The 19,837-nt window shown below is 41.4% G+C and overlaps 2 protein-coding genes across 3 annotated transcripts in view; one reads left to right on the forward strand and one right to left on the reverse strand.

Moving 5' to 3' along the window:
- Positions 1-19,837, forward strand: part of efhc1 (EF-hand domain (C-terminal) containing 1) — a 127,719-nt gene that overhangs the window by 22,152 nt on the left and 85,730 nt on the right. The window lies entirely within an intron of this gene.
- prdm1c (PR domain containing 1c, with ZNF domain) lies at positions 1,076-9,622 on the reverse strand. 2 transcript variants are annotated; one of them, XM_085432018.1, is made up of 8 exons: positions 9,442-9,622; positions 7,587-7,838; positions 6,166-6,285; positions 4,934-5,186; positions 2,502-3,517; positions 2,213-2,341; positions 1,965-2,025; positions 1,656-1,825 (listed from the first exon to the last, which is right to left on the reverse strand). In XM_085432018.1, exons 1-8 carry the CDS (start codon positions 9,466-9,468, stop codon positions 1,716-1,718), a joined length of 1,968 nt encoding a protein of 655 aa, XP_085288144.1. In that variant the 5' UTR covers positions 9,469-9,622; the 3' UTR covers positions 1,656-1,715. The 2 variants fall into 2 exon arrangements, with proteins under 2 accessions (XP_085288143.1, XP_085288144.1); XM_085432017.1 differs by having other exon boundaries at positions 1,076-2,025.

Below are 19,837 nucleotides of genomic sequence, written 5' to 3' on the forward strand. Positions count from 1 at the left end.
TGCTATTCATAAGCAGGACTTGTGTTACTTGTTGACTCTGACTTGCTTTATTTATTAATTTATTTATTTTCTACTTTATGTGCTTTCATGTTATATTTGTTTTAACAATTTTTTGTCATTTTGAAAAAAAACCCAACAGGTTTTAATCTAATGGGGCTTTCTGGTAAAATCAAGTTTTAAATAATAAACACTGAATAAAAAGGAAGATTTAATTTCAATTAATTGAAGGTCATGACAACAGCTGGAGTCTTTCTTTAATAGTTCATGCACCACTTACAGTAGTTCTACGCCCCATATTTCGAGGACTGTGTCACGATTGTGTCATTTTGAAAGCCATTAATGACACCTACTTGACCCACCACTTCTTTAATTTACTTTCTTAAATGGAGAAAAAGCTCCAGAGCAGTTTACAAGAGCCCCATTACCTCATCATCACTCGCATAAATTGGCACTTTGTTTTTAACCCTTTCCACAACTACACTATTTTAGGTTGTAGTAAAAGAACCACAGAAGGATACTGGATAGAAAATCCTGTAATAATTCTTGAGTATAGCAAGTATAGCTGTGTTAATATAGAGATATGGTTGCAGTTTTATTCACAAGCCTGCGCTGTATGAATCAGCGTTCATTGTGAATAAAAGTAGTCATCTTAAGTCTGTTTTGTTCTCTTTGTTTGAGTTTTAATTTATTTATATGTCTTACTAAAACTGTGGAGTCACACAGTGTGAGTGAAATGTCTGACAACTGCCTAATACCAAAACTCAAATATAGATATACGTGTATAAAATTATTCACAGGATATTGATCATGAAGATAATCTTGTTCAATTTTGTGTGTGTGTGTGTGTGTGTTTTGTTTTTTTTCCTTCCATGATGACGGGTTGGTATTTACTGGTTGTGAGTATCCCAAGACTCATAACAGGATGTTTATCTGCAACTCCGATTCAGAACTGTATACTCACCCAGAAGGCAAGTTGAGGTTTCTTTTTGCTGTCATTTCAGTGCTTAACCCACTTACATATGAAGTCATGCTTGTACAGTAATAGTTACGTGAATCACGGGACACAATTACGCATACATACACAAACAGAAACATTCAGTCTCATGCTAAAAAACACATTTTAAAGCAAGCATCTTTGTTATTTTTAATGCATAATCACATGTGTAGTTGTTCCATCAAGACATTCCAGAGATATAAAAATCAAAATATCAAAAAATTTGTTGTTTTTTTGTACATTTTAGATTAAAAGTAATTGAATAAATTATCAAAGATCTATACATTTAATAAAAAAAAGTCACTTTTTCCAGGCCAGGCTGGTTAAGTCTAGATTTTTCACATGCTGCGGTCTACGTAGAGTATAGGCTAGGAAATCCATGATTGAGATAAGGCTTTACTTCAAATAGGGCAGAAACAGACAGCTGCTGAGTTGACCTGTAAGGATTATATGGATGGATTAGCAGGACTGTCTTAGGGCTCTGATATGCAGCTTGACTCCAGCTTGATGCTGGCTGGATGAAGAGGTACAGGACTGCTGTGATGCAGCTGAACACCCGAGCGCTCTTTTGCTGATTTGTAGTTGGTTCTCTCAGCCTCCCTTCTGTCAGCATCCCGGTGGCCCGAGACACGGGTCTCTATCTTCTGTATTAGGTCGGTAACATTCCCCTTGTCCATATCAACCTCTGCAGCCATGGCTTCAAGCTCCTCTGCCGCCTCACTCATGTCAAACCTCTCAATCTCAGAGTTAACTCGACATAGCTCCTCTGACGAGTATCTGTGTGAGGCCAGGGGCAAGAGTGGGCAGAAGCCTTGGAGGTGCACTTGGAGGCTGCAGTAATGGAGATAGGAACAGGGGCAGTGAGGACAGCGGTGTGGTCGCTCGCCAGTGTGGAGGCGCTTGTGGAGTTTGAGGTGGATGAACTGAGTAAAGCGAGCAGGGCAGAGCTTGCAATGGTAAGGCTTCTCACCTGAGTGTAGCCGCTGGTGGGTCTTCAAGTTACTAGTGCTGCTGAATCGCTTGTGGCACACCTATGTAAAAACACAGCAGAAGGGAATCTCTGTATGAGTCTTTATTTTGTTCTTAGTCACATAACCTCTGCGATGTTTCAATGTTTTGTTTCTGACGTACAAACCTTTAGTCCACCTACGTATTTATTACGAGAGTGATATAAGGCGTCTAATGCTTTCCAGCAATTTCCGACAGCTGCAGCCTTACCTTGCATTCATGGGGCTTTTCTCCTGTGTGAACCAGGTAGTGTTTCTGCAAGTGTGCTAGCTGCGTGAAGTTCTTATTGCAGGTCTGACACCTGAAGGGACGCTCCCCGCTGTGTACTCGCAGATGAACCTGAGAAGATGTCGGAGATATGATAATTTATTTGTTATCGATCAAACTCAGGAAATCAGAGGAACTGGTTAATTCAATTATACTATACTCCAGTCACTGTATTCAACTGGTGGTTGTCATTTTCTTTCGCACTGCTTTAATGTGTTGAAGAGCAACTAACCTTAAGGTTAGACAGCTGCCCAAAGACCTTTCCACAGATGTTGCATTCATATCGGATCTTTCCATTCTGCCTCATCAGAGGGTAAGACAGGGTCTTGTAGCCAATTGTCTGCCCACTTTGCTTTGTCTTGCTTAGGTCCATTGTATCCTCAGCTTCACTTTGAGTGGCAGAGGTAAAATTGGAAGGGAGGCAGTTTGAGGAGGCTGCCATTCCCTCTTGCGGCGAGCATCCTCCAGGTGTGAGAGACGGCTGTGCTTCACGGATTTTAGTGACCATAGATGAGGCGGTGGATGTGGCAGGCACAGCGAGGTCTGTGTGAACGTTGGTGGGAGGGGAGTGTTTGAAATCTCTGAGGTCGTGTGAGGGTATGCTGAGGTAGGCTCTTCTTTTGGATATGAGGTCCTTGTTGTCTCTGTGCTCACGGATTGGTGAAAGAAAGAGGTCTGGTTTGGAATCAGAAAGTGCACGTGTCAAGTCTTTGCAACCACTGGTTAAAGGCGATTGAAAATGTGCATAGTTGTGAAAGGGCGATACATGGGGTGAGACTGCCAAGTGAGGTTTCAGTTGTTCACGATAGAATGGATATGAATGAGGTAGAAGGCCAAGTGAGTAGTGGGGCAGTAGATAGGGGCCGTGCATTAGAGTAGAATTAGCAATATCGGGCATACAGGGATCTTGGTAAGGCTTTGCTACGGGAGGGCCTTGACTGTGCTGAAAAGCAAAGTGGACATTAGTAGGGACAGGAATGCTTAGTGCTGGCCTTTTGGCAGCTGGAGGGCTACAGGATGGCAGAGGTGGTAGAAATGCATATCTATTAGCATGCATAGATTTGGAGATAGGCTGAGGTGGGTAGACAACACTGGGACATAAAGGAAAATCTGCTGAGACATTTGTCTGAGGCAAAAAACTGTCCACACGTCTGATGCAGGTAGAAGGGGATTTGGAGAGGTCATCTTGTAGGATTTCAGAGACCGTATGACCTCGTTTCCTTGTTGTCTTCTTCGCTGGACTCTGTTCTGTTAGACAGATAAGCAATAGAGAAAGATCATCAGAGACATGAAACTCATTTCTTAACATAGACTAGATGTAACATTATCATCGTTCAACTAACTGACACATGCAGCCATACAAGCACATATTCGTCTTATCAAGCACACGTGTTGTATGTTTTCTTTCTTAATCACTATGCACGTTTGCTTTCAAAAGTACCTACGCTAGCCAAACAATTTACTTTAAACTTCAGGAGATGCACTTTTTTTTTTATCAGATGCGACTGTTTGAATGTCCCTGACCTTTGCACTCTGTTAAAGTGGACACCAGAAATGAAACAATGGGGATCTGATCATGATACAGATAGCACAGAGAGCAAGAGTGAGTGGATACAGTGTGCTATTTGCATTAGAGGGCTGGGCAGTTGAAGGTGTATTTTCTGTCACAAGACAGACAGGATACACAGTGTACAGGAGACAAAAATCAACTTGTCATTTGGAAGTGACAAATAAACTACAGCTCCCAAACAGATAGAAACGATTTTATAAATTGGATTGAAAATCTGGATTGAAATTTGCATTTCATCTAGGTAAAAAGGTACTGCTTCACTGACTTTACCACAGAATAAGCAAGGGACTCAAACCGACAACAGAGAGGAAGACCAAATACATTGGTTTGCATGTACATTTCACCTACTTTTAGACACAATTAACCCACAACCCACACAAACAGCACATCTCTTATCTTTTGTTCACTCCCAGGTTACCCTGCCCCCACTCCAGGGAGGCCAGCTCTCAGCAAACAAACAGCCAACACTGAGTGAGATATCAATCTGTCAGCAGGTCACCTTGTCAGGAAGTTCAAGTAGTCAGTAGAGAAATTCCTACCTCGCTTCCTCCTTAAGAACCAAATAAATAAAGGGTGTTGTGCCAGAGTGCCATCAGCACCTCTAGCGGCCTCTTTTTGTGACTGTGTTTGAATTAGTATTTTTCTGCGTGGTCTTTCTGCTAGCATGCACATTCCTACTGTTTGTGAATGAATGCCAAATGCTGTCTGGCTGAATGAGCTGCCGGCAGCCTTCTATGTGGGAGTTTAAAAGGGAAACTGAAACATTGCTTAAAATCCTGAAATTGGTCTCATCTTACGCCAGTACTGCTGCTGCACCTGGAGACAGCTCTTCTCTGCTTTCAAGTCTCCACTATCCTCCTTTGTCTTCTGCGTCAACAAAGGAGCTATGGGTGTGACGGAGTAAGTTCTTAAACACGTACACAAAGAGTGTGTCAGTCGGCTGGCGTTTTGACTGGGGGCCTTACTTCACAATGACAGAACAAACCAGATACGTCTCGATGCGTGGGCACCGTGTTAGTTTCTGTTGACTTCAGCAGCACTCGGTCCTTGCGCATTCCTAAATTGACAACACACACAAAAACACACGCACTCACCGTTTTTGTCAATAGCCAGCTGTCCCAGTGGAGGGTAGTTACAACGCTGGGCAAACTCAGAGCAGTACCACACCAGAAGCTCCTGGCCTGGCTGAAGTCGTTTGGTGGTGTAGAAAAAGATGTCCAAGCCACTCTGGCATGCAACCAGGTTCTGCTCTTCCACAGAGCATGCTGGATTGACGTAACGCATCCAGTTGCTCCGCTCTTCATGCAGCCCATCCAGAATGTGGTGTAAGCGCCCCTCTGAGAAGACCTATAGCGTGAGCAGAACAAGAGATCAGAAATAATTCACTTGATTATTAGAAGTGAACCTGAAACCATGAAGTCACAGTTTCCTCGCGCCTTTATGGTAAATGCTGTAATTTCTTTCATGTTGGATAGGCGCAAGTCTTTGCAGCACACAATATGAGTTACAAAGGGAACACTCAAAAAGAATTTCTCTGTATGACTGGATTGTAGTATTGGGTATACTGTTTCACCCACTCCTTACTCTCACCTGTTACATTCACGGTGAAGTTATTCACCTCCTCCCTTCCTCTGCGATTGTACAAAAGTGTTCTTTCTGTGCTGTTGCTTGAGTCATGGCTGTATTATTAACAAATTGTCAGACTGTTGCAAAATTTTGGTTGGAGTTGCATGATGTCAAGGTTGCTGAGTGTATGCTATAGAATTACTCAGGAGCATGTGTGCAATGGAAGATGCCCTGATGCTGCTGAATGTGTAACATAAACAGTTCTCAGGCTTGAAGCCACTTCCTTGCTTAGTCAGTGTGAGAGTTTGTTAGTTTGGAGAAGTGCGGACATGTGTATGGTGTATTTACTGGCAGTGATACCACTACTGTGAGAAGCGAAGACACAGGAGAACCGCTGCGTCACTGAAACCAAACAGCTGTGTGTGCTTGTGCGTGTGTGTGTGAGAGAGAGAGAGACAGAGAGAGAGAGAGAAAGACCTCAGACAGAAGCGCACAGAACGGGCAAACACACTGACATATATGGTGCATGCACTTTTGAAAGCTATCAAGGCAAATGGCATTTAAAAACACCAGACCATTGACAAATTTGACTCATACATTGACAGGATGTCAGACGTTGACCACATTTGCTAACTCGTGCCACGACATAGCCAAAGCAGCATCTCCAGTCAGTCAGAGATACAGGATGTGAACAGTTCTGAAAGGCACATCGTTGAATTTAACATTTAAGTTTGCAGAGTCTCACATGAGGCTTGCTTACCCTCCAAAAGTACTTCCTGTCGGCGTCTTTCGGCAGAGTTTCGTTGGTGTAGCTCTCACCCACCAAAGGGCCAAAGCGTGTTCCCTTCGGAATGATCTCCTTAGTCATCACCCCAAGCACCTGTTAAACAAAGAGAGCACATAATCGTCAAACAGCAGGTCAGTTAATAAAACAGAAGATCTGAGCGAGCAGTTACAGGCACGTTTAGTTGTTAAAACATCCTAAGATAGATGAGATTCTTTGGAATACAGCCTCCAAAGAATCTGGTCAATTCACTGAATATTTTTGTCCCCTGGAGACACTTATGTGGAAAAAGGCAATTAAGCAGGTTGTCCTTATTTTATAATATACAGGCTGAGAGGATTTTCAGAGGCTGTGACTGAATGTTTTCTCTCCTTCACATGTTAAATATTTAATAAGCCAATCGACCAAGTTATCTTTAGTTTCTCTCCCATATTAAAATTTCACTACTAGTCTTGTTCTGCTACTACCAGGTGTGAAACTCAGTCCTCTGTCTCAGTCCTCCAGGGTGGGGGAGAGTGGATAAGGTGTCATGGTCACACCCCAGCTAGCACCTTGAGCTCCATGTTAAAAAAGCAAAAGCCCTAAAGCGATGGTAGTGTATTTCTCTTTCATCTTTACACTGTAGACTCAGGCCTACAGTTTTGTCTTTAGTTTATCCAGATATTTTTGTCCTTGCATTCAATGACTTTGTCTAAAGGCATCATTTGACTTGCCCTTGTGTCACAGATTACTGTCATGTATCCTGTTCTTTAGCGTCAACCAGACATTTCTTATAAGAAGGTCAAAGTGGTAAATGCAGGTATTTTACTGCAGATGTCAGGGATACTTCCTCTGATCTCCCTTCCCTACACTTTTTGTAGAGGAAATTTAGTGTTTCCTTTTCATGACTAGTTCTTTGCGGTTAACCTTTTATCATGCATTTACCACACTATATGATTGTCAGTTCCTTATCCACTCACTTATTTATAGATGAGAGGATGGAAATAATTCTCCATGCTAGATGACACATATTTTACCTGGAAGAACATTTAGGGTATTATGTATATTATGGGCTTTTGCCTAATGGTGTAATTTTCTGCTGGAACAAAGGGATGGGAATCTAAGATAACTACTAATCATAGAGCCCTCAGGCTGAGTGCCCAGAGGCTTGGCTATTGTGTCTGTGTTTGCTTCAACATACACATAGCAGAGAGGAAAAGCTCAAATTAGACAACAATATGTCAAGTACTTCCCACCGGAGGATAGATGAGAGGATGGAAGGATGTTGGAGTGACGCAAAGAACTGTCATTTACTAAAAACATCACATAGCTGCTTTGATATATTTGGACTGGGACTATTTGTCTTCATTAATGTCTTGCCTGTTTGTAAAAGAACAAACACGGAAGGCCTTGGTTACCTCTGCTGAGTCGTGGCAGCGTTTCAGGGCCAGGTTCCTGGGCAACGATCTCTCAGCTCGTGTCTTGCAATTGTTTTCGGACTCGCCTTCCAGAGGTTGGTCCTTCACGATGTAAGTGCAGTTCTCCTCAAAGTCTGCCTCGCTCCATGATGTCATATCAACATCGTGTTTTCCTGGCATCGCTGCAGTGGCACCCACAGTTTGAGCTGACTTCTCTGAGGTTAACATGATTGAGGTACATGAAGAGGCGGCCTATGGAAAATAAAGAAAAATGCTCTTAAATCCATATGATTCTATATCTGATTTTATTATTAAACGCTATTTTGGTTATACAGGGTGGAAGGCAAACCTTTCTTTCATAAAACAGCAGATGCAGAATCGAGTTGAGTTTTGAATGAATCTAAAAGTAGGTCCCAGATTGTGAAGTGTGATATAGAGAAGGAGGCAGTTGTGATGCTGTAGAGAAACTAACCTTCCCGTCTACTGCCAACACCGGACAAACAAACTTCAAAGTGGAACCTTCAAGTTTGCCCCCCTCTGTCCTTTACATCCTGTGACTCAGAATACAACCCCGGGGCTATAACAGAGGTTCCTGTGCACGTCAGCCCCGAAGCAGGACCACTTTCACAAGGAAACCCGCACTACCAGGGAATCAACCAGACTTCCTCCGAACTGACTGAGACTTGGCTGTCGGCCAGGTCTTAACACTCTATACTGACTATTTACCGTATTAAAAAGCCACAGAAGGGCTGCTAGAGTGAGATATGCCTGATTTCAGTCCACAAAAACCCCATAATATGAAGACACATGTAAAGAAAGAAAAACAAAAAAACCACCAATTGATCAAAAGCACAAAAGCAGTACGTCTGCTCATTGATTGCCAGCCCCGAAGTGGCTCCCTTTCCTAAACAACTGCTCTTACATGTCGAAACAAAGAAAAGAAGTGCCACTCTACTCTCTGTTTCCTTTTCTTTCTGTCCCTTATTTTCACTCTTTCCCTTCTCACGACATTGCGATTGTCAGGCAACTCAGCCGCGACAAAAGATACGGCTCCCAGACTGAAATAAAGAAGAGTGAAAAAGCGGATGGCAGGCTCGTGATTAAAAGGCAACGCTCAGATGTGTTGTCTGAGAACTTCTTCCTTTGTAGACTCATCAGTTTGCCTCTGAGATAGTGGTAGATAAGCCTGGTTCTTGCTAATATATGGTAAACACTCATGTGACTTACGTTCCTTACTGATGAGAGATAAAAAGTCAAGTCAAAACTTCACTCCTGAGGGAACGACTGCAAGGAATAGAAATTCTAAATTCTCCCCATTTATGTATAAATAAATCTACAGTCAGTAAGCTGCGATAAAAAAGCCCACCGCTCATCTTTTTGTTGTTTTCAGCACTAGTGGTAGAAACTGTACTCAGTGGCATATATGCAGCAATAACAAAAGAATGTCAACGGATTCTCAAATGCAAATAAAAGTTCAAAGAGACGAGATTTATATATGATGTTACACCTTATATTTTTTTCTCTGAAGTGTCACCACAGCTGACTCGGAATGACTGTCACAAGTGTGACAGCTCACTCCGAAACCATTGAACCAAGTGACACAGCAGAAAATATATTTTGAAAAATCAAGACATGAGTCAAGAGCACACAGCTGTGGCTCGGGGGCGACATGTAACGGGCTGTCTCTAGAAAGCACACTTTGAGATTGCACTTCGTGGGAGAGTGTCGTAATGCAGAAAAGAAAAGTCGAGCCAAAAACGTCTAACTCTTCTTAATCATGCTGAAAATATAGAACAATCGATATTATTCCTGTAAAAATTAAGAAGATGATCTGAGACAGATGTTGCAGACTTACTGTAAAGCCTTGTGAGGAGCCACACATAGGTCAGGCTGTCTGTGCCCTTCTTGAGCTTGAGTGTCTAGAAGCAACCAGTGGCTGTTCTCTGCCTCTTGTCTTCTCTTCCTCTCTCTCTCTCTCTCTCTCTGAGCAGACCTCAGTATACTGACTGCGCAACCGAGCAGTCAGTGTATGTGAGTCTTGCTCACATACACCGTGTGTGTGTGTTTGACAGTGTAAGAGAGAGAGAGAGATACACTCCCTTTCCTCTCATGCTCCCTCCCCCTCTCTCCCCTTTGCCCCATGACTCCTCCTTGGAGCGTGTTTGTGTGTGTGTGCATGTGCATGTGTGTGTGTCACACTCTTGCCCCGAGGCAAGAGGCTTTCTCCAGGGAGGCTGTCACACAGCTATGTCCGGATCAAACAAATGCATCTTCATTTTCAGTCTGTTGTGGATTGGAAGAGGGCATACCTGTGTTATGTTAGCGAGTCAAGGACGCGCAGAGGAAATTAGATCATTTATTTGTAAATTGTAGGTTTAAAGTTAGTCAGATTAGTCGTAATTCATGTAGTCGTGTAATAAGGATATCTTACATGAAGAATGTTGCAGCAACATAGAGATTTAACAACCTGTAAAACTTCATCGTCTGTAATAGTCTTTTAAACGAAGCAATTGTTCTCTAGGTTCTGTAGCTACATAAGATCATCAGTTAAAAAAACATACACAATAAATGCACCAAGATGATTTTTATTACATACCAAGAAATTAAAAATCACTAAATAAACAGCTGTAAGTAGAAATATGTCTGCTTTGCTTGGTTGACTCATTCATATTGATACTTGATGCTTCAGAGCTTTAGATACACAAACCCATGAGATTAATCACAATTCTTGTTATGGTATTATGTCACTGTAATACTAAGAATGATGAAATAGGTACTTCTAATGAGAATCCTGAAAACAAATACACAACAACAGTTTCTGGGTTATATTGTGCATGCACACCTTATTTGAAATTAAAATGCAAGCTGGTGCAACAAGAAGCAGTGTCACACCTTAGAAATCTTTATAAGCTGCGATAAAGACAAATAACTGGAAAACTCTTGAGGGTGTGTTCTGGTGCATGTACATTTATAATCAGCCACTACACACTACTTCACTGGGGGGGAGGTCCAGAATTTGTTAATGCCCAGGTAAGATTGAGTTCTACAGCCCTGTTTTCACCTCCACCTCCGCTCCCTCCTCTTCTTGACTTCTCTCCAAACACAACATTTGATTTGGCCGGCTTCCAGCCAGCTCAGGAACTGTCAGAATTTTCTTTCTCGTCACCCACGCGCTAGACACGCGCCACGCTCTGAACCGTCACGCCGTACACCTATCTGTAAACCTAATTCCACACGGCACATTAAACATCTACACTGATCACATTCACTTTCAATTTGGGGAGGTTCATAATGAACTGGCATATGTCAAGTGGATTCTGGCGCTTGTAGACTCTTCTTTGTTTTTGTGGTGTTTTGTCCTTTTCATGCTTCCTGCCCACTCACCACACCTGACCAAGCTACTAATTAGGACTGCTGACATGAGCCACCATGTAATTTAAAATCCACTTCTGTCTCTCACTCTTTCGTTCTCTTTCTTTGCCTTCAGTCATCTCATTCATCACCTTCTATTCAGCTCTCCTCTCCTCCACCTCCTCCTCTTCCTCTCTAATGCCTCTTTATCTGGACCTTCTCTACACTATGTCTATTACTCATAGGTATGTGTGAGTAATTCTCATAATGACAGCATGGACTTCTAGTCTGAGTTGTGTACAGGCCCTGGAGACAAACTTACACGTACGTGTGGAGGTTTTTGAGTATGGTTGTACATATGCCCGTGTAGCTGGTTATAACTTGGTTTAGATCATCTGATAATTAAGATGGCATTCTTAGAATGAAGTCAGTGAGCAGGAAGTGTAATGAAATGTAAGCTGCATACAAGTAGACTAACAATAACAAGATCACTGACTGACTTTAACCGGTTTAGGATGTGCTGTAGGAAGTGAAAGTAGACATGTCATGAACCCAAACCAGGGCAATGAGTATTTGGCTAAAGAACAGCCACCCTTAGATTTACATTATCACAATAAACGCTGAGCAGACTGGGATTAAAAGTGCTTTCAGGCAGAAAGTGAAGCAAATGTTTTACTTTCATCATTTGCATGAATTTGGCTTTGCCAAACAGAAGTCAGTGTGCCAACTGTACAGGCATTAGCTCTTAGCTAGCTCACAATGAGCAGCAGGTTTCAATTTGCACCCTCCTGGGAAAACTTGGATCGTTCTGCCTTTGCATTGCCCTTACATGAAATAGCACCAGCTCTAAATTTTGCTTTGCACATTAGATACGTTCAGCTTTTCTGCTGAAGGGGTTAATTAAACCAAAATAGACCACAGCATCTACCCATTTTTTCACATTTTGAGAATTTTTCTCTTTAATCATCGAATTGATTAAATCTCCTGCGGTACATGTAAAAACTATTTTATGATTATAAACCTGCTTTAACACAAGCCAAGAATACCTGTGGGGGAAGGCTCCATTAATGGCATGGGTTGCTCTATAATTTCCATCTGCAATCTGCCTTGGGTTATGTCTCGCAGGAGAACCAAAGGTGACCACTCCTTCCTTGTCACCTCCTGCAAGAATGAGGACAATGCACTTTGGCAGAGATGGCTAAGACTAAGCCCATTTTATAACCCATTACCCCTCAATTGTTCAACAGAGCCTCCCCCTCTGGCTTTTTTTCTGAAGTTTTACGGCTGACTCAAGGAGAAATATTTAGAATTTTATCACAGCTATCTTGCTGTCACTGTCCCCTACTCTGACCTATGTCACCCTGCCTTACTGTGGTGTTATCAGCGTGTCAGCCATGACAGCCTCCTCATCCATTTCATGTTACTTTAAGTGATTTCCTTTACCTCGAAATACCCTATACTCTCGACAGCTTGTGGTTGAGGAAACATTTACTCTCACGTGCATTTCATCCGGTCTTTGACAGTTGATTGAGGCAAGATAAGCTACATCTACATGGCGGTGGTAGCAATGTGAACGCAATGAATGACTTGGGTTTATTTTATTAAATTAGAAATACACTGATGCACGCCGTCTTTCTCCATCTTTTTTTCTTTCCTCTGATCCATTTCATTTGTTAATCTGAAAAAAACAAAACAAAACCTGACAGCGCTGCGCCACAGCCACCACCCACCCAGTCCAGCAATCTCCCTTCAATTGCTGGATGATCTCCTGTTGACAGGCCAAGGGTTATTATCATGGTTTCAGGGCCAGGAATGCTACTGCACTTCACAACAGATGTCTTTTCAGATCCTGACAAAGCCACCCACAGAGATGAGGGGAACAGGAAGAAAAAAGTGTATCACTGTACTCAGCTGACCCACAAAAGATGTTCTTAACAGGCTGGATAGTAGAAATTATAGGTGTCTGTATGTTCTTATCCTAACTGGCATCAGAATGTCATGCCAGTCTTGTCATGCATATAGCAATCCTTAGTTCTCTGTAAAAACAGTTTTTGGGGGTTTTAAAAAATTCGATTCACTGTTTATTTTATTGCACATGCTTCCACACAGCATCACATGAGTTTACAGTAACCTGATGGTTGATAATGGAAACTAACATGCTGCTCTGAGAACCAAAGCATTGTGGTTGACCCCTCAAAGTCCTTCCTGAGTATTTTGTCTGAAATGAGGTGTACTTTTTCTCACTCTTTAGTTGTATCATGCCTCTTTATCACCATTACTAATAATTAGGAAACGTTTTGACTCTCTTTAAGGTCCGACTATTACTCTAAAATAGCCACAGCATTTGTTTCTGATCTAAAAAAAAAAAGAAAGAAAGAAAGAAGAAGCAGTTGCTGCATTAAATTTCACTTGAAGCATTGAGTGGGAAAACAAGGGGGGTGCTTACAGACATCTTTAGACAGACAGTTGTACAAGCAAGGAAGTGTCAGACCCCCAGGAGCCACACCTGCCTGTATCAAAAGCCTTTTCACATTGTTTTGTCTTCCTCTTGATTACTAAGCCAGACTGTAATAATGACCAACAGAGGGGCCTGTCATCCGGGAAGGATGCACACAAACTATTACACATACTCACGCAAACACACACACTCTCTTTTTCAACCTATCTGCCCAACCCCAAAGAAAATGGTATGTAGTCAGAATCTCTTAAATATACACAGTAGTGTTATAAAGTCATGTGAAAAACAGTTTCCACAATCCTCTGAAAAACTTAGTGCGCACCAAGATTCTTTTAGCTAACCACCTTTAGAAGCTATAACTTGAAGTCATCATTTACTGTATGACTGTCAGTACGTCATTCTCTCACATTGCTGGGGAGGAATTTTAGCCCGCTCTTCTTTACAACATTACGTCAATTCATTGAGGTTTGCATTTGTTTATGCACAGCTTTCACCACAGCATTTCATTGAGTTTTAGGTCTGGACTTTGACCAAGCCATTGCAACACCTAGGTTATTCTCTTTTTCAGCCACTGTCTTGTAGGTTTGCCACTGTCACTGTCGGACAGATGGCCTCACATTTCACTCTAGAATTTGGCATACAGAGGGGTTCATGACAGTAAGGTTCCCATGTCCTGTGAATCCTTAATAAGCCAAATCCTCAACCCTTCATCACTGTGCTTCACATTTGATAAGAGATGTCTGCGCTGATATCCTGTCTTTGGTTTGGTTTCCACCAATGGTCAAACATATCTACTTTGGTCTGTTCTAGACATTTTTCCAGAATTGGTTTGTACATATGGAACTTAAGTCATGCTCCAACTTTAGCATTTAGCTTGCTAACTGGGGCCTAAAGAGTCTGAAATTTGACTCTTGGGTTTTTTGGGACATCCACTCCTGGGAAGATTGTAGGATTTTACACTTGAATTCTCCAAACCAACAAACTACCAAAATGTATGCTTTTATAGAGATGCTCACTCTTTTTGATCATCAAAAAACCACTTGAATTTAAATTTGCAGCAACTGCACGCTATTTACGTTTTTGATTCCTATGGAAGTAGATAGTGTGTATGAAGATTTTCACAGGACTCTAGAGAATCCCATAAAAACTCTCTTTTTGACATGTCTTTATGTGTGTTTGTGTATATATATATCTGTTTGTCTATGTCTATATCTATCATATTTTTTGTCTCTAAGGAGCAGCCTCCTCATATTTTGGATGGCTGTTGAACAAGTAGCCATCCATGAGGCCAACCTGATCCATGCAGTCATTTTTTTAGCCACTTGTAGAATTTCCCCTCACTATTTCTTTCTCATACACCCACACACATACATGCTTAACTTCCTTTTATATTTTGAACAAAGATCCACAGGAAGTCCGACTGTGACCCCTGAGCTGATGCAATGTGCTTAGCTGTATACGTATTCATGCTTACCCCTTGCTTACTTTGTAAGTGCCCTCTTCAGTGAGTGCAATCAGTTCCTTACACAGGAAATAATAATCCTTTGAATCTCACCTTGACAATTCTTTAATTATTAGCAGTGCTGACCAAAATACACTTCTTGTGTGTGATGGTTTTTAAAACAAAGTATCAAATGAAATACCTTCACCAAAGGAGCATCGCTCTATGAATCACAAAAGAAAATGAGTTTGCAGGCACTTGATGAGCACTTAAATTGTTTAAATACAGCAAATGGGTATCTTGGAGTTACTTGAAAACACTGATAACTGTCAATACAAGGAGTATTAAAATAAGACATAAATGAGTTAATCGAAACAAATCCTAAATATTAACAATATTAGTGAAAAACCAGTTTAAATACAGTGTTCTTTTGTCTTCAGCTAGCTAGCTATAGTTGTATCAGGCTAATATAAACTGTATTAATCAAGGTAATGTGCCGGATGAGGGTTAAATTGTTAGAAAAATTTAAAAATTAAATCAATACCACATGATGACAAATGCTGTAATAATATAGGAAGAAGATCAAATAAAAGAAAAAAAAATAAAACTAAAAAGACTGCTTTGTTTAAGGGGATGGGGAAATGTAAGCAGTGGAGTTTTGTCTGATGCAATAGCGTCTACAACCTGCAAACAGCTACTTTATCACTTAACAATTAGGTAACTGATGTTATTTAGGTCTAGATAAGATGGTGAAGTGAAGTTATCATCTAAGCTAGAAAACTTAGCTAGCAAACTGTATCCGTGCATAACAAATATACACATATCTGCGCATTAGTTCCAAGTAACATAGCAAAGAAAAAAATACCTACCAAGATGGAGCACATGTTCTGTGGTTTTTGGTTCCTGTTAAACCACATTTATTTTATTTATTTTCTTTTTTGCCCACTTTGCAATTGTATCTGTTTCATTTCCTGCTGTCTTGGTCAGGTTTTTCACTTCTTCTGCTCTTCTTGTAGCCAGCCCCAAGTGGCCATTTAAGGAACTGTAAAATCTATTGCTTGAGTGCTAGCTTTATTTTTTTAGCCTAACAGTTAGCTTAGATTAGCATAGAGAATGGAACAGAGGAAGTAGAGTGCAGAGACTCTACCAACTACACCAAAAACAAAGCAAAACAAAACAAAAACAATATGCTAGGTCATCTCTTGACTCAAACAAGAAACACTACATGTGCAGGCTTGTACTTTATAGTATTTTTCCCTTTGTGCTAGGACCACAGTTTTTCTCATACAAAGCTATCTGTGTAAGTTTGTACAACTTCACTTTCAATGGGCAAACAAGAGAGTAATACTGAGAAATACAAAAAACAAAAACTTTTTTTGGCACTGATGAACTCTGTGCTAATGAGAGTGCTGCTATTATTGTAACGTCCTGTTTGAGCAAGTGAGCACAAATGGTGCGACTTCATTTTTTTTTTGTCACAAAAAGAGGAAGCTTACAGTTATTCAGTGACAACACCAGTGACATCATCGGGTGCCAGCATGTCTGTCGGCACATCTGAGTATGTGCGACTACTTAGAAACCAATGCAAAGACACATGCACGCACACACGCACGCACGCGCTTCAGACCAGTCAGACAGCGCTGTCTTCCACCTGTCTCCAGCGTTGCCCGTCCCGGTCATTAAAAGGGTCCCAGAGCCCCACTCTAAGTGCACATGTCAACTGCAAAATTACAGGGCACGCACAAACACATATTTGTTGTGTATTTTGAAAGGGTAATATCTGTCTGCACGCAAGCAATACGTTCATTTTCCTCCTGATAGCTCCTCCTCTTCTCTTTGTGACAAACCCAGAAAACAAAGCAGGTAAGGTTCAAAGACAAAACAAAGGAAAGGAGATAAAGACAGGAGACAGGTCGAGCTGATGGACATATGACATAGGGAAACTTATCATTCCCCTAACGATTCTCCGGTTACTGTGGACTTCACCACAGTGATTACAAACCACTTCTTTAACTGAGGTCGAAGTATCATGATATCTCAGTTTTGTTCTACCACTTAGCTCCCCCTTTTTCTAACTAATAAAGACCACAAAGCCACTGCAGATGCGTGTGATGAAAGCATCGCTGTTTGAAAACATGAGTGCCAGACATTGGCAAGACTTGATTCAGTGTAGCGGGAAGAAGTGCACAGACAAGTTTGACCGGGAGGAAAGACGGAGCATAAAGTAAAACAAATTGCTTCAACTGAAAGATGAAGATCTATTTTCAGACAGTGACATCATCGTTTCTTTTCGCTGCCATTACTTCTGGGTGCGTGAATACGACAAGGAGCACAAACAAGCAATCAAAAACCCTTGGCACCTGAAAGTTGTGTTGTTTTAAACCTGCCCTTTTATTCTCAGCTCTTTCACCGCGTTGCCTTTGGGTAACCTGAGTGCTCTCTTTCCCTTTTCAACATGATCGGTACAAACAATGGCAAACGTCTTTTCTCCTCGGGGTGATTGACTTGGTCTTATTGCGGTTCTTATTTTATGCTTTTCTGCTGAATGAAATCTCGGCTGTATGTCTGAATAGATGCTGACAGGACCTTATTAGCTGCGTTATCCCGAAATACACAGACGTGAGATCACTAGTGGACAACATTGGGCTTGTTGTCACAGCTCAAACCCAATTTTATAATGGCTGTTTTGTCACTTGTCAACATACGGCATGAGTCACGGCATCTTGCCTTAGCCCGAGAGTCAATGAAAATGGCACAGTAGCACGTCTGAACACCATGACAAAGGCATTTAGCATTTCCTATAATTTTTGCACTGGTCACATCCTTCTTCCATGTGTGCTGTAATTTCCCTCGGCTGGATACTCAATAACATCCTGTTGTCTGAGGATATCTGAGGGGACAGATTTTACTGACCCCACCACCACCGCATCGTCACACACTGTTATCCCAGCCCTGGCTAATGACAGCCAGCCAGGAAGCTGTCCCCTGTGATCTCTGTGATTAAAAGCATCCTTATTATTGCCTGGGTATTGTTTTGTTGTGTGTGGATCCCTTTGGACTACTATTATTAAATCGAATTACTGGGACTCGACTGTGACACCAAGAATCTTCGGGAAACACTTCATAAAAGGAAAATGCACAGTGACAGCATCTGAGATGAAAAATAAAAAAATGTCACAACTAACTGCACTGACAGATTACATGAAAACTAGTCAGCCTGTCCCATGATAAAAGATTTATAGCATACATAATATTTTGCACAATGTTGATCTTACTTTTACTCTTTAACTTAAACCTATTTCTACTTTTTTAGTCACTTTTGCATATATACATTTGTACACTGTCTCACAGCATAAGGCCCTCACTTTGCGCTTTGTTGCATTTTTACTTACTTATTTTAACTATGCTGTTTATTTATTGTAGACTGTACTATTTTTATTCATTATCCTGCTGCTGTAGCATGATAATTTCCCTTATGGCATCAATACAGTATCAATCTATCTGTAGATGCTGAAGAAAAGCTTAAAGACAGAGCTGAAGAAGAGATCTACTTACTTACATAGCTCTTATAATGACTAAGCGATGTACAGATTTCACAATCCGTACAAAACTTAGATCTGTTTAGCACAGTTCATCTTGGTACATTAAACTGGTTTTTCCAGTCAGGTGCTGATATCAGTGTCATCTCTTCTCCTTAGATGGGCATCATCGGCAGCTTTCTTTATGCTTTACTGATTTGTTCGTTTTCTTTTTGGTTCGCATTTTAGTCAAACCAAAACCAAAAAGAGCTTCACACATGCAATGAAATGCAGTGCATCACAGGAGCCAGCCTGAGTGGAGGTTTTTTGAATGAGATAAATTTGTGGTAACTCTACACGGTGACACAACAGGTGGTCATCCTTCTTAAACCCCTGCGACAGAGACAGGTGCTTCCGACAATGAGGGCTAGAGTGGGGGTGGGTGGGTTGCGTGGATCTCCGGACAGGCTTTGGACAATGGTGGAAATTGGGCATGGGGGGGTAATTCATGCATGGGCAGCTCCTGGCCCATCCCAGCTCTATGTCAAATATACAAGTGCATGAACCCAACTACTCTATGAGCATAAAATAGTCCGCATTGCAAGGTAAACACAAACATGCTCATTCAAACTGTTGAGTGTTTTTTTTTTCTCCTCAGTTTGTCAGGGAAACAGAGGCGTCAGAGGACAATGGCCTGACAATCGGCAAACAGGAAGAGATCCCCTTCACACAGAAGGGTATTCCTGAGTCCAGCTTAAAAAGGGAAGAGGGCTGGAGGTGAGAGGGGCTGTGGGGGTGGGTGAGCGCAGCGACAGCACGTTGACCTCAAAACACCACCACAAACATTTCCGACCTAAAAAAAAAATCCATCTAAAGAGATCATATCTATCCGCCCAGGAACAATGCAACAACCCGAACACAGCAATGACACAACCTGAAATATATCCCGCTCGCAACTATATTTTCTCAACAGAGGAAAAGACAACACAGGTGAAACACTTCTTGCTTTTCCATCACCTGCACTTAGCTTCTCTCATTCTTTACTTTCATTGTAAATTCACCCATGAAAAGATCTCACTGATTAAGAATCTTTTACAGTTTGAACTTTTCAAAGCATTCCACCCGGTTTGACCATGTGACAGCCGGGAAATGCTTCAAGCCAAGTCTAAAAGTAAAAACACTTTCCAATCTCCCTGCAGACATCTGCACATCTGATCGCCAGCGGTATCCCAACAATGTGTTTCCTTTTTGATGCAAACGCAACTACATAATTAAAGCTGTCACAAGCCTCTTATCTGCATACCTCACGAATGACATGAAGTCAAAATGTTGCGTCACAGATAAATAAACTTATATAAAACAAGCTAGATCACTGCTGGAAATACATTTAATTCCATTTAAAAATACACATAATAAGCCAAATAAAACTAAAGCCCATCAGTTCTCTAAGAAACACACTGTATCTTATAATTAATCACTTAGT

The sequence above is a fragment of the Copadichromis virginalis genome, linkage group LG15, assembly GCF_057382275.1.
Source record: "Copadichromis virginalis isolate Kocher_CV1m ecotype Utaka linkage group LG15, C_Virginalis_male_GT1.1, whole genome shotgun sequence".
Taxonomy (NCBI): domain Eukaryota; kingdom Metazoa; phylum Chordata; class Actinopteri; order Cichliformes; family Cichlidae; genus Copadichromis; species Copadichromis virginalis.